This window comes from Bos indicus x Bos taurus, chromosome 1 (assembly GCF_003369695.1).
Source record: "Bos indicus x Bos taurus breed Angus x Brahman F1 hybrid chromosome 1, Bos_hybrid_MaternalHap_v2.0, whole genome shotgun sequence".
Lineage (NCBI taxonomy): Eukaryota > Metazoa > Chordata > Mammalia > Artiodactyla > Bovidae > Bos > Bos indicus x Bos taurus.
Window position 1 is genome coordinate 150999978 of NC_040076.1, and position 15766 is coordinate 151015743.

Here is a 15766-nt window from a genome sequence, read left to right on the forward strand (position 1 = left end):
GTGTTCTATATACATGCTCTTTGCTAGGCTGGCCCTGGGTCATATTTAAGATTACTGAGTCATAGAAATTGTCAACCAAAACCAAACATGGTCTGCAATAAAAGGCATTAGTAAACAAAATGAAATAATTAGCAATAAAAAGGAAGGTCAACAAAACTTCATTTGTACAATCTACTGGTCAATCACCTCAAAAATAATTCTAGGTAACAGATGGGCAGATAAATGATGTTTGGTACCATACCTCCTGTCCATTTAGTCCCCTGTTTCCCTGGAAATAGAAAGGACAGCAGGGGTTAGTGTAGGAAAAGGAATTAACGTTGGGAAGCCTTCACAGTGCTTCTTGCAATCCTTACCTTAGGGCCCTTGGCACCATAGCATCCTTTAGTACCTTGTTCTCCCACAGGTCCACTGGCTCCTCTTTCTCCCTAAGGAAGAGCACATACTCAGACGAGCTTTTCGTATCGTCATCTGGAATCTGTCTTGGAAATCTGACAACCTTTGTGTTGGATTAAAAAAGTGCAACTGCTCATGGGTTTATAACCCAGAATTCATGCTTATGAAAACTGACAGTGGAAGTAAATCAGAGCTACTCTGATGACAATCCTCTGTGTTGGATCCCACCTGGATACTCTCCAGGGTGGGATAGTATCTAAGTAAAACAGACATACAACAACTGGCAGCTAAGATGCATTCTCAAGATTTCAGAAGACATTCTGGGAATAGACAGTGAAGAATTGATGAGACATCGGAGCATGATGCTCTAGGTATGACCTAAGCAAGGGGCAGATTTCTTGACCAAATTCCTTCCCTTTCTCTCTATCTTTAACCTAAACCCACTCCTGTGATCTGGTCTTATTAATCCCACCAGCTGGTGCAGTCTTGTGAGCTGAAACAAAGATGTCATCCTCAGCCACTGTCTCCCCAAGTGGTCACCAAGGCACATCCATTCAACCTCCTTAGCGTATCTATTCGCACTGCCCTAAATTTTGTCCTGCACCTGCTGCTGCAAGGCTTCTACCTGCAATCCCTACCTTGTCATCCTCCATGATGTTGCCTGAGCATGCTTTCTAAGCCCATGCCCTAGCCATTTTTAATCCTGTGCTTGAACATCATGGAAACAGTGGAAACAGTGACAGACTTTATTTCTGGGGGCTACAGATGGTGACTGCAGCCATGAAATTAAAAGATGCTTGCTCCTTGGAAGAAAAGCTATGACCAACCTAGACAGCATATTAAAAAGCAGAGACATTACTTTGCCAACAAATGTCCATCTAGTTAAGGCTATGGTTTTTCGAGTAGTCATGTATGGATGTGAGAGTTGGACTATTAAGAAAGCTGAGCACCAAAAAATTGATGCTTTTGAACTGTGGTGTTGGAGAGGACTCTTGAGAGTCCCTTGGTCTGCAAGGAGATCAAACCAGTCCATCCTAAAGGAAATCAGTCTTGAATATTCACGGGAAGGGCTGATGCTGAAGCTGAAATTCCAATACTTCGGCCACCTGACGCAAAGAATTGACTCATTTGAAAAGACTTTGATGCTGGTAAAGATTGAAGGCAGGAGGAGAAGGGCACGACAGAGGATGAGATGGTTGGATAGCATCACTGACTCAATGGACATGGGTTTGGGTGGACTCCGGGAGTTGGTGATGGATAGGGAGGCGTGTTGTGCTTCAGTCCATGGGGTTGCAAAGAGTTGGACATGACTGAGTGACTGAACTAACTAACTAAACATCATTAAGTGATGCCCATCAACTGGAAGACACCTCCAAATCTTTCTCAGAGTACTCGAGACTCCCAGAATTCTGGGTCTTGCACCTTGATCTCTCACTGTGTCCTGGATTCTGGCCATGTTGACCATATGTCATTCTGCAAACACAATTCTCTGACTCAGTTACACACCCTTGATCACACTGTTCTCCCTGTAGTAGAATATTCTTCCCCCTTTAGCCTGGAGAAAGTTCTATCTGTCCTCAGATGCCACCCAAGCATTACCCCCTGTCTGCAGCCTTCCTCTCAGGCTGTCACCTGAGGCGGTTCAGTATTTGCACTTCCACACTCTATCGCATTGCACCTCGTATACCTCGAGCAGAGTTCTCGTGTATAACACCTAGACCTACTGCTTCTCATGTGTCTTTCCAATAGTCTGGAATTTGCCTGAGATAGGATCGATTTTTTTTTTCTTTATTTTTATTTCTGTGGTCTAGCAGTGTGCCTGGCACATGGAAAGATACCTTAAGATGTATCTGTTAAATGAATGATGAGTGTATTTATGATGAGGTCTTTGATAAATAATGTGATAAATTGTAAGATGGTTAATATACACTTATTAAATGGATGGATGGAAGGAAGGAGGGAAAGAAGGAAGGAAAGATAAATGGATGAATAGGTTCAAGAAAGGGCAAGGTCCTAGACAAGCAGTGTGGTGAGTGGGTTTACTCATGCAGAATGGAAGGGGGAAATGGCAGTGATTTGACTCTCCTAGTGAAAAAGAGCTAGGAATCAGACACGACTGAGTAACTTCACTTTGACTTTTCACTTTCATGCATTGGAGAAGGAAATGGCAACCCACTCCAGTGTTCTTGCCTGGAGAATCCCAGGGATGGGGGAGCCTGGTGGGCTGCCGTCTATGGGGTTGCACAGAGTCGGACACGACTGAAGCGACTTAGCAGCAGCGGCAGCAGCAGTGAAAAAGAGAAGTTTTTCATTGAGTTGATTATACAGTGTTGGTGGATAGTCCAAGAGGGGACAGTAAGTTAATAAAACATTGGTGACCTGGAAAAACCTCAAACTTTGCGAGTGAATCCTTAGAACTTTTCTTGCTTCCTTCTGAAATGATACAAATGCTTTCATAGCATAGATATGTTCTTAGGAATAAATGGAGCTGGAAAAACCTTGACTTACAGCAGTGCCTTCCTCTCCCAGGTAGCCTTCACTGCCTTTAAAACCTGGAAGTCCCTGGGAATAAGGAAAGGAAGGATACATTAGCACTCCATAGACCAAAACTCAGAGGTAATCAAGCAAGAATTCCTCAACTTCACAGTTTTACTTTATGTAGAATAGTATGAGTTTGCAAAATACAGCCTCCCCCCACCCCAACCTAAGCTACATTTACACACATAAAAATAATGGAATTTTGAGACAAGTATCCAGATCACTCAAGGGTGGGTGTGTGAGAAACATTTTCCATAGCTCTCTCTGGGGTTTAGAGCTGGAGTTTATAGAGCTGGAGTTTTTTTCCTAGACAAACATTCTATGAACACAGCTATATTTGCCCCTGACAGGCTAGAATTATCCTCTTCTCATTAAAAATTCTTTTTGAGGATTTATGCTACATGTAAAATAGACCACACATATTTCTTTCCATTTTTCCTGATACCTGTTTAAAAAAATTCTACCATTCTCTGTACATGAAATCAAAGCACTCAGGAAATAATTAGCCCAAAAACTTTCTTCAGAGAGACAGCCATGGTGATTTGGAAGTTACAGTGCTATCTATAAGTTATCCAAAATCAAACACATGTGTAAATAAGTAGGACTGAAAATTTTAAACACATCTATGGTATGTTTGTGCATATTTGAACATTTCCTCAAAGCCCAAATCATATTTTCACGTAAGGGTACATTAACTTCTTTGGGTTAGGAAATACATGAATCTGTTGTTAGTTACTGTTTTCAGACTTGGTCTGTTTTTACTTATATATTTATGGCAGTATTTTTGTCTGGGTAGAGCTGAATGAAACATCTTGGCATCTCTTGCTGTGACAGGGTGAGCTGATCTAGCTTTTCAGCAGACTATACAACTTATTCCCTATCTGATTTAAATAACTCTGCAGCCATTAAAAACAGAAATTAAATTGACTCCTTAGTATTTAGGAAGCTTTCATTATTCAACATAAGAGATCCCAGTTGGTTTTTCTGCATCTTGTCATCACTGCCAGGACACTGGATAATCAACAGTCTAGGCAGTTTCTCTCCCTCTCTTTCTCTTTTTTTCCTTTTGGCTGTTCCGCCTGGCATGTAGGTCAAAACTACACTCCCTCAGTGGAAGCATGGACTCATAACCACTGGACTGCCAGGGACATCTCATCAGCAGTTTTTCTCTTGATGCTTTTATAAAAAGGTTTTTTTGTTTTTTGTTTTTTTAAGACTCCAATTTAGAAAACCAAGAAGAAGCCTATCTAATTTGACATATAAGCAGTATGATAAATGGTTACCTCAAAGGCTCTACCTAGGAGCCCTTATTTTTACCTAAACCTGTTTCTGAAAAACATACTATATTCAAATAAAATGAGCCACTATTGCAACTAAAATCACCGTTTTCCCTGCTGGTCCAGGGTCTCCCCTTGTGCCATCTCCTCCAATGCACTTGCAGAATAAACAGCAGCACGTCCTTTCCGCAACATTGACCTTGAGGAGGGTAGGAATACGTTACATTTGGTGGTATCACTGCCCAGTCACACTCACACACAAGCTCAAGGTGCTCTAGAGAGGATGAGGGAGACAGGCTTTACCTTTCATCTTTCCTTCTGTGATCTTCATTCTCCACCATATGACGAATTCAGAATAACCTCAAAGATGTTTTTGTGTTCTCAAAAAAGCATCAGTTTTGCCACATCCAACTCACTGCACACTAATTTATTAATGGGCTCTCCTGTGCCCACATTGACCATGGTATTGTTAATTACCCTGTATAATTCTGCCCCTAATAGTTTGTTCAATAAAAAGAATACATGCTGGTTTTTTTTTTTTTTTTCCCTTTTCCTGTTTTGTGAAATATTTGTATGCTGGAGAATTTAGACACTGTCCATTGTCACATTGCTTGGCATGGAGTTCAATGGTCAGCACTTCTAGCACAGTTTGTGTGGGACAGGATTTCAAAGACACCAATTATGTGTTCAACATTCAGAAGCACTTGCTGTAGAGGGTGGGCATATGAAGAGATTTTATACTCTGGTTACGTTTTTTTACTCTGGATAAAAAGCATGTTATATATTTAAAAAATCTGAGTGAATTTCATCCTGGACCTAGTTAGTCATCCCCTGAAAAACTGACATAGTCCATCACATTTGGGGGCTTCTCTGGTGATTCAGTTGGTAAAGAATCTGCCTGCAAAGCAGGCCACCCAGGTTAAGTTCCTGGGTCAGGAAGATCCCCTCTGGTTCACTTCCTGGGTCAGGAAGATCCCCTGGAGAAGGGACTGACAACCCACTGCAGTATTCTTGCCTGGAGAACAATTAACCCATAATATTTACTTTAAGGAAACTTCTGTCTGCGGTAAATACTGTGATTTGCCTCAGTGGGGTAGAATCAATCTTTGTGTTGAGAAGTTTCCCATCAAAATTCTAGTGTGATGAAAAATGAAAATATTTTGTTATAACCATTTCACAATTTCTCCTCTAAATTGTTTCTTTTTATATACTGTTTCTTTTCTGATATTGGAAAATTCTGTTTCCCCCCCGCCCCATAAACCTCAGAAAACCCAATAAAACTTGAAATGTGTGAAACCAAACAACAACAACAAAATGGATTCTGTGATTTCATGTTAGATGATATCAATTTTCTTTGGATCACTAACATCCTACAGCATATTTTACTATTAACATTAAAATGGGCTATTTCCAAAATTAAACATTTCTTATACAGTATTGCATTTATGTGACATCTAAAAACTGATAACCTCGTTTGAAGAATAACTTCCTCCCTCTATGAATTACCAATTTTAAATTACAAATTTCAGAGACAGAAAAAAATTTTGTAAAATAGACACCATTTTCCCATGTAGAAAGGAATTACAGCAAAACTTCCATATTAAGTTACAAGAAAACTTCTGTATTCTCTAAGCAATTATTTTTACATGGTTACTACACTGAAGTGAAGTGAAGTCGCTCAGTCATGTCCAACTCTTGGCGACCCCATGGACTGTAGCTTATCAAGCTCCTCCGTCCGTGGGATTTTCCAGGCAAGAGTGCTGGAGTGGATTGCCATTTCCTTCTCCAGGGGATCTTCCCAACCCAGGAATCGAACCCAGGTCTCCCACATTGCAGGCAGACGCTTTACCGTCTGAGCCACCAGGGAAGCCAAGAGATGCTTAGAGATGATATTCTCTAAGCAATTATTTTTACATGGTTACTACACTGAACACACTGTTTAAATATCTATATGCGAGATCTATTGTCAGAAGGTAGCAGGAGAATGGATAAAGAAGCTGTCGTATGTATATACAATAGAATATTACTCAGTCATAAAAAGGAATGCATTTGAGTCACTTCTAGTGAGGTGGATACACCTAGAGCCTATTATACAGAGTGAACTAAGTCAGAGGAGAAAAACGAATATCATTTATTAATGCATATATATAGAATCTAGAAAGATGATACTGATGGATTTATTTGCAGAGCATCAGTCGGAGAAGGCGATGGCACCCCACTCCAGTACTCTTGCCTGGAAAATCCCATGGACGGAGGAGCCTGGTAGGCTGCAGTCCATGGGGTTGTGAAGAGTCGGACACGACTGAGTGACTTCATTTTCACTTTTCACTTTCATGCATTGGAGAAGGAAATGGCAACCCACTCCGTATTCTTGCCTGGAGAATCCCAGGAATGGGAGCCTGGTGGACTGCCGTGTATGGGGTCACACAGAGTCAGACACGACTCAAGTGACTTAATAGCAGCAGCAGCAATAGAGACACAGATATACAGAACAGACTTATGGACGTGGGCAGAAGGCAAGAAAGGAGACAGTGGGATGTATGGAGAGAGTTAACATGGAGACATATGCATTATCGTATGTAATCTAGATAGCCAATGGGAATTTGCTCTATGACTCAGGGGACTCAAATCAGGGCTCTATAACAACCTGAAAGGGTGGGGTGGGGAGAGAGGTTTAAGAGGGAGAGGACAGAGGCATGCCCATAGCTGATTTAACATTGACATTTGGCAGAAACCACCACGGGAGTGTAAAGCAGTTATCCTTCAATTAAAAATAAATAGAGCTTCCCTGATGGCTCAGATGGCAAAGAATCCACCTGCAAAGCGGGAGACTGGGTTTGATCCCTGGGTTGGGAAGATCCCCTGGAGAAGGAAATGGCAACATACTCCAGTATTCTTGCTTGGAGAATCCCATGTACAGAGAAGCCTGGTGGGCTACATACAGTCCATGGGGTCTCAAGAGTCGGACACAACTTAGCCACTAAACCACCACCAAAAATAAATAAATTTAATTATAAAACAAAAAGTAGCAGGAGCCAGCACCTTACTGGGAAGTGTCTTGATATGCTGATTACAGATTTTATAAATTATAAGCAAATTGCAAATTTTCAGTCTCTCATTAAAGGTGAAACTAGTCATAGATAACTTGAAAACCTTCACCAAGCTAGTTTGAATTCTTGTATATTTCTAAAAGAAAAAGGATTGTGATGCATCTTATTTAGGGATTAGGTTCTAAAAATAGATAGATCATAAGGCAAAAATTTCCATCAGTCAAGACAACCTTTAAACATCTTTCCATCGTAAAGTATGACATGGGAGGTCCATCATCACATCACTAGTTTTTCTTCCAAGATTGGAACAGATGTTCTTTTTTCAGTTGAACTCTATGGAATCAGCTCTATTCACAGGCCATTTGCAGAAAAAAAACACATATCTTAAACAGCAGAATCATATTCAGTGTGGTGAATTTTGGCATTTAGTATCTGCAAGGAATGTGAAAACTGGCTGACTGGGGGATCAGCCAAGTCACTCTTACAGCTCAGACACCCTTTGGTGGCATATTTATTGACTGCAATTTGGGCAGGATTATAGGTGCTATTTAGTTTCTTCCTTCTTCTTTTTCTCTTGGCTGCGCATATAAATTAAACATGCTTTCAGACATAGAAAAGAAACTTATGGTTACCAAAGGGGAAAGTTGTGGGGGAAGGATAATAAGGAGTTTGGGATTAACATAAACATACTACTATATATAAAATAGATAACCAACAAGGACCTACTGTATAGCACAGGGAACTATAGTCAATACTTTATAATAACCTATAAGGGAAAAGAATTGGAAAAAGAATATGTGTATATATATATCCATATATATATCCATATATATATATATATATATATATATATATATATATATACATTTATAACTTAATCACTTTGCTGTAACCTGAAATTAATACAATATAAATAAACTATACTTTGATAAACAAATAGAGAACAATAACAAAAAGAAACATGCTTTGACATTGCTCTACAATACGACGATATGATGTTTCTTTCAAAACACCCCTTCATTTTGGCTTTTCACAAAATCAGAAAAGCCTGGTTCTACTCCCAAATGAACAAAATTAGTTCACATTCATAAGCCTAAATATGAACCCTATATACAAAACAAATAGAAAATTTAAACTCATGAGCCTTTTCTGAGTGACTCACCAGGTGCTTTGACAATTGGTTCCCAAGATCCCTGGTCCCAAGAGTGAGCTGTGTCCTGTACTCAAATCCTTTCCCAAATTCAATGTACAGAAGATCAGCCAGGTCGCTGGAACTGGTGGGTCCATCCAGAGCAACAGTGATGAGGGCATTCAGGCCTAGCCAACAGTCAACAGTTCTCCAGTTAAGCAGAGTAGGGCTCCTTTACGCTCTTTGCATAGGTATGAGAGTTGCCATTCCAGGAAGCCAGTTGCAAGAGGGACACTCATTTTACCCTCATTCACTCTCCCCAACCACACACTGTAAAACCGACAAGTGACAGAGTCATCACTAGCGAATGAAAGAATTTCCATTTTTCAAAACTAGAGCGGAGAATAATTTATATAATAAATTATAACAGATCCTTGAGGTCTCTGGTGACTTAAAGTAAAATAGTGAGTTTAAAAGACTCCACAGAGAAAAGGGAAGCCTCCTACACTGGTGGTTGGAATGTAAATGCCGCCACTACAGAAACATTATGGAGGTTCTTCAAAAACCTATAAACAGAGCTATCACATGACCCAGCAATCCCATTCCTGGGCATATATCCAGACAAAACTATAAGTCAAAAAGATACACGCACCCCAATGTTCACAGCAGTACTCTTCACCATAGTCAAGACATGAAAGCAAACTAAATATCCATCAAGAGACGAATGGATAAAGAAGTGGGATACATATCGTATATATATTACTCAGTCATAAAAGAAAGAATGAAATAATGCCATTTGCAGCTACATGAATGGACCTAGAGATTATGGTACTGAGAGAAGTCAGAAAGACAAAGACAAATACCATATGATATCACTTATCTGTGGGATCTACACTACGACACAAACGAACTTATTCACAAAACAAAACGGACTCTACGCTTGAGTCGTCACAAACACAGAAAACGAATTTATGGTCACCAGAGGGGAGAGGAGGTGGGAGGGATAAATTAGGATAAATTAGGATAAATTAGGACTTTGGGATTAGCAGACAAAACTACCATACATAAAATAGACAACAAAGGCCTACTACACAGCACAGGAACTGTAGCCCGTACTCTGTAATGCACCACGGTGGGAAAGGATTTGAAAAGGACTGCACCTCCACATCTGAATCACTTTGCACGATACCACAAACCAGCACATTGTAAGTCAACTATATTTAGTAGCAGCAATAAGGAATCCACAGAGCATACTAAAGCACAGAGGAATTCATATGTCAGGAAAGTAAGTATTCTTAATTTTTGCCACTTGAAAGGGAGGTCCTTGGAGAAGTAGTGGGGTCTTCATCTGGAAGCTTATCAGAAATGCAGAACTTCAGGCCCCATCCAGACCCGCAGAATCAGAATCTATCTTTTAATAAAATCTCCAGGTGATTCACATTAAAGCTTGAGAAGCGTAACTCTAAATGACAATCTGGTTGGAATTACATGTACAAGAGACAGTTAAAGGTCTCTTGTAAGGCAATTAGAAGCAAATGTCATATAACCAACCAGAGCTGTGACTCATAGACTCTGGAAGTTTATAGATCAACATATTTCAAAGAGGACTTTTAGAGACTAAGAAAGTGTTGACTTATTTTATAAAGTAAGGACATTAAATGGTGATGGTAATAAGCCAGGCAATCATTAGGGTGGAGGTAACCATGCAACAACTGCGCTCTCATTTATTGATAATTACTATGTGCCTAGACGTTGGCTAAGTGCTTTACATGCATTACCTTATTTTTAAGATATAAATACAGCATTACAGGTAAGTGTGATTACAGCTCTATTTTACAGATGAGCAAAGGTTTTCATCCGACAGCACGACTCCAAAGCTTACACTCAAAGGACATTTTAATAACAAAAATGTACTAAAGACATAATAATAAAGGCCAGTCCTAAAGTTGGATAAATTCAGTTTTATGAAAACATAACTATTTGGCATACCCTTTCTCAGTTTATTAGGGATAGGTGAAGAATTCTTTGGATGAGACTTGAAAACCAGTGGATCAGAATAGATAAAGAATATTCCAAGGACGTGGCAGAGTCAAGAGTGCTTTCTTATAGAAGTTTCTATGTGATTTTGAGAGGAAAAGGAGAGTAAAGAGAACAGTTTCAGGGATACAGTGGGGAGGCTCAAGTTCTACAACAGCAAACAATGTGGTTGCTGACATGAAATAAAGGAAGAAATACCAAAGAATAGGGTGCCTAACCTGTCCTGGTTTGCCAGAACTCTCCTGGCTTGAGTGCTGACAGTCTCTGGTTTGTCTCAAGCAAACAAAGACAGGTCACTTCCAAGAGTGAGAATGATGGGGAGAAGCGGGATCGGGGCTGGGAGAGGCCACGAAGAGCACCAGGTTCATCAACTCGTGTCTAATGATCAAAAGGAGGCGTGCCAGTGGGCCTATCTAGAAGGCGAAAAGATCTCACATCCGATATTTCTTGTAAGTTCCAAGAAAGGTAGAAGTTTAAGAGTTATGAGAACCACGGGGTTGTTGATTTGAAGGAAATATGCATGTAACTATAATTTGTAACTCAGGTTTGCCTGGTGGCTCAGATGGTAAAGCATGTGCCTGCAATGCTGGAGACCTGGGTTTGACCCCTGTGTCGGGAAGATCCCCTGGAGAAAGAAATGGCAACCCACTCCAGTACTCTTGCCTGGAAAATCCCATGAACAGAGGAGCCTGGCAGGTTATAGTCCATGGGGTTGCGAAGAGTCAGACACGACTGAGTGATTTCACTTTCTTTCACTTTCACTTTTCTCAGGACAGAGGACTCCAATCCCGATCTTTCTGGACTCATCTGGTCCATATGATCTTAAACAGAGTGTTTTGAATTCTTAAAAAATGAATTAAGAAAAAGGAGCTTTCAAAAGTTGCGAGAATAAAGAATCACTGAGTAGATTCTAGAGTACTGGATTTTTTAAAGTGAAAAAACAGATTCAAACCCCAATCTACATGTGTTGGTTATAAAGTGATATCCATCCCTGAGGATCCTTTTCTCCTGGTCTCCTCTTGTTCCACGGTGATGGCTCAGTTTACATGTACAGAGTCTGGGCCTCAAGTTAGAGAGGCTCTCCAGGGTGAACAGATCAAGGGCTCAGCATCAACTCAGCATCTACGTGAAATGTGGGAGTTCACAGCCAGAGGTGCTCTCTGTTCCAAGTGGGAGACATTCAACACCTTTCAAAGAACATTGTGACCCACACCCTTTTATCTTTCCCACTGAAAGGCTGTAGCTAGTGTGAGTCCTCCAACCTTTACCTCTTTTTCAAAGTTGTTGGGGCTATTTTGGGTCCTTTACATTTCCACATATATTTTGAACCTTTTTTTTTTTTTTTTTTTTGTATATTAACAAATACCCTGCTTTGATTTTGATTGTGACTTAACTGAATCTATAGATCTGTTTGGAGAGAATTGACATTTAACCGTATTCAGTCTTCTTTATCATTGTTTTAATAATTTTCAGCAAATAGACAACTATATTTTGTTAAATATATACCTTGGCACTTCCTGTCATGTGTACATTGCAAATGGCTTTTTAAATTTTGTTTTCCACTTTTTCACTGTCAGCATTTGGAAATACAGTTGATTTTGAATACTGGAGAAAGATTCTAAATTTCTGAGGATATTCAAAATCTAGCTTCTGAAGTTAAAACTCATTTACCAGTTTTCCTCAGGAGTTGGAAGAAAGAAGATCGGTCTTAGAAACCTGGGTGTTCCAAGAGAAACTTTCTGGATAAAACTGTGATTTTGTCTGCAAAGGTACATCTCCCACAAAAGAAAAGCTGAAATTGAAAAAGCCTTTTCTATCCACCTTTCCTGATCTCAGTCTTCATTCATATTTCCTCTTCAGATCAAGAATAAAGGCCAAGACGATAGAATAAAGAGAAATAGCTTTAGTAAATACAATAAAAATAAAACCCTTACCCTTCAGCTGTGACTTCAGTGAACTTTGCAATCTGTTTAAGATGGAGGAATAAGAACCAGTGAAAAGACAAAATCTAATGGTGGCTCAGTGGTAAAGAATCTGCCTGCAATGCAAGAGACATGAGAGACTCAGGTTCGATCCCCGAGTCGGGAAATCCCCTGGAGAAGGTAATGGCAACGCATTCCAGTATTCTTGCCTGGAGAATCCCATGGACAGAGGAGCCTGGCAGGCTATAGTCCAAGGGGTTGCAAAGAGTCAGACATGACTGAGTGATTAACACTTTCACTTTCAATCCACCTCTAATAGTTAACCAGAGAGACAGGTCAGATGCCCTCAAAGCAGAGCCTTAGATAGCCATTTAGATGCCCATGCTTTATTGAGGAAGCACTCTCTGAAGAAGGGAACAAAGATAAGCGGGGTCAGGCTGGAGAAGGAGCTGAGCAAGACAGTGTTTCAGCTAAAGTCTAGCTTCAGCCTGATCCCGTGGGGAACTCCGGAGCCAGAGTTACACCACACAATTGGCATCCAAGTCTCTGCACTCCACCTGCTGCCCAAAGATGGGGACAGGGAGTAACCTTCCAGGCAAGGTTGGTGAAGGGCAGTTCCTCAGAGAGAGGGGGAACCTGTGAGTAACATGTGAGCAGCCAGTGCTCATAGCAGCTGGATGATGAGGGAGCCTGTCTGTAAGGGGGTCTGGGTGGGGTACCAGTAACATCCACTTACAAAAATCTGTTTCTATTCTTAGTCAAACCAAAACATGTGAGTGCATTTTCCTTCCACTGATCCATAGTTTAGTACAAATAGCCAATAAATCAGACTGAGCATTGGTTCCTAAAGCCAAAAGCCTGGTGCCAGAGCTTGAAAAACTCATTAACACCATAGTTGGTCAATCTGTCATCTGAGAGAAGGAACTGATTACGAAGTCCCAAGACATGAGTAAACTTGTCCACCAACGCTTGGAACTCTGAAAACTTTAAGAGTGTTAGAAGAAAATCGTCCAAACCTCTCATTCCTTAGTCAAGCAGAAACGTACATGGTTCACTTCTGGTGGCACTTAAGACATAGAAATATTAGATAGCATGGGGCAAGGGAGGCAGGAACATACTCCAGGAAAGCTTAGGAAGAAAAAATAAAGTAATACGAGAGAAAGGATAAGACACTGCATTCAGTGCTATTTCATATGGGCAGGAGGAAAAAAGTAGATGCCAAAATGTTGTGAGAGCTTGCTTGCCCTCCCAAGCACATTCAGAGTGGAGAGGCTGCAAATTAAGTGCTGTCTGAGAATCTGCAAATGTAAGAGCCAGGACTCAGTTTTGAGATTCAAAGTTCGCCAACACTCCTTTCCCAGCCCTCCCCATGCGTGGTACCTTCTTTTCTAAGTTCATCAGATTTTCGTTCAAGTTTTTCAACATCATCATCCAATCCATCTGAAAATAAGAGGGCCACCTAGGAGAGTATTCAAAAAAGAAAAATGAGTGAAAAGGAAGTCACTGCAACCAAAAACCAATAAATAAAATAAAACTAAGTTACCTTTCCCCGAGCAGCTGACTTATTCTGAAATGCATCCCACAGAGAACTCAAGTGGTTTGCATTGAGAAGAGACGGTCCTTTAACTGTTAAATCCTTCAAGCTGTTCAGGATGTTTTCACTGTAGATCTCAAACTTGGGGGAATATTTTTCTGCAGCATTGGTCACTTGAAAAGCCACACTAACCTGAGTCTCCGTGCCCACCTCACAGCTTACCCCATTGAGGGAGCTGATGACACGTAAGATGTCTTGAAGATAGGTTTCCATCCAGGACTGGCCTTCGAGCAAAGTCTGCCCATTCTGCTGAGTTGAGATGTCAAATCCCACCACAACGTCCACAAAGCAATCTAGGATTCAAGGGAAAAGCATATTGTATTAGACCAATAAAGAACTTCATTTGGCTTGTATGTCATGGTTGAATCATGAGACTTGGAATTCTTGTTTCCATCCCAGTTATAAAGCTGGAAAACAAGGAAGAGGATGTGAATAGTGCAAAGGCTCAGAATCACTCTTTCACAACCTAAAGTGGGGTTTTTTTTTTCCCCCAGCATCTATAAAATCTAGATGATTCTATAACAAAGGTCTGAAAGATCCCAATGTGTCCACTGAAGAAGCTATGAAGAGTCACTTAAATAGCTGAAACATGTTGTGGAAATGTTAATAGTCCAAAAGAGGAAATTCATTTCATGCTACGTATCAACTGAGGTCATTCAACAAATATTAAATTATAATTATAAGGGAAAAACATTTGAAAACAGAAAGTTGTTTAGAAAAATAAATTAAAAAAAGAAAAACCCCTAAAGGAATGATTTTGATGATTTAATCCCTGAACAGAAAACCACTGAATTACTAGAACACATTACTGCCTTCAAGGAAAACACTCTCTTGTGAAAAAACAAAGATGCCAAAATGTCATCACTGAGTGTTCCTAGGAACTGTCCTCTTGAAAAATGGAGTATTTTAGCTTTTTACCTAGATTACTAAAATTACAAACTCTAGTAAATAAGTTCCTGGTGTTTATTTAACTAATTCAGATTGATGAATGAGTCCATGATAATGTGATCAAAGAAATGGAATTTGGGGAACAGTCCAGAGAGGGCAGTCATATGCCTAAATACAATCAGAGAGAGTGGATCATATAAGTCAAGTGGGCTGTCATGGAATGACCTTGCAGACTCTACAGAGATGTCTGCCCTCAAATCAAGAGCCCTTCAGAGCTAGCAAGAGGAGGCAGAGACGATTTTGGAAGTGGGCTAGGAAGAAGGCTAAAAGTGGATGGGAGTGGGAATCAAAAGGGGGTGAGGACTGGCTACCAAGGGCGGTAAAAACAAATAAACCAGGGTTCTGAGAATCTGACAACTAGCAGCGAGGAGCCCTGGAGTGGGGAGGCAGACTTTAGTTTCAGTACTGTACAGGTCACTACTGTGTTACTACTGAACCACTTGTGCCAGATCTCTTCACCTCTCTTCACCTCTCTATTTTCTTGTCTATAAAAATAAGAAGATTATATATTTCAAGATAAAAGTACAAAAGAACAGGGAAAAGAAAGGATTGGGCAAGACAGTAATGGTCTCCTGATTCCCTGCCAAACCCCAAAGCTGATTTTAATTATCTGACTTATAAAGAAAGTCCTTAATTGGAATTAATGATGGCAGAGTTTTAGTATTAAGAAACACTGTCCAACAAATGAACTTATTTAAGAAACAGACTCACAGACATAGAGAAAAACTTATGATTGCCAAAGAGGGATGGGGATAGGGGAGAGACAAGTTGGATTAGTAGATACAAACTACCATATACATAAATAGAAAAGCAACAAATCCCTACTGTGTAGCACAGGGAATTCTATTCAATATTTTATCATAAACCATAATGAAGAT

The 15766-nt window shown here is 40.2% G+C and overlaps 1 protein-coding gene across 3 annotated transcripts in view; it reads right to left on the reverse strand.

Moving 5' to 3' along the window:
* COL6A6 (collagen type VI alpha 6 chain) overlaps positions 1 to 15766 on the reverse strand; it is a 177092-nt gene that overhangs the window by 80019 nt on the left and 81307 nt on the right. For all 3 annotated transcript variants that reach the window (XM_027549059.1, XM_027549043.1, XM_027549052.1), the window contains exons 9-15: positions 13890 to 14233; positions 13727 to 13805; positions 8421 to 8575; positions 4315 to 4407; positions 2902 to 2955; positions 354 to 425; positions 242 to 268 (exon numbers count right to left, since the gene is read on the reverse strand). In XM_027549059.1, the coding sequence (XP_027404860.1) occupies positions 242 to 268; positions 354 to 425; positions 2902 to 2955; positions 4315 to 4407; positions 8421 to 8575; positions 13727 to 13805; positions 13890 to 14233 (824 nt within the window). The remainder of the gene's footprint in view (positions 1 to 241; positions 269 to 353; positions 426 to 2901; positions 2956 to 4314; positions 4408 to 8420; positions 8576 to 13726; positions 13806 to 13889; positions 14234 to 15766) is intronic.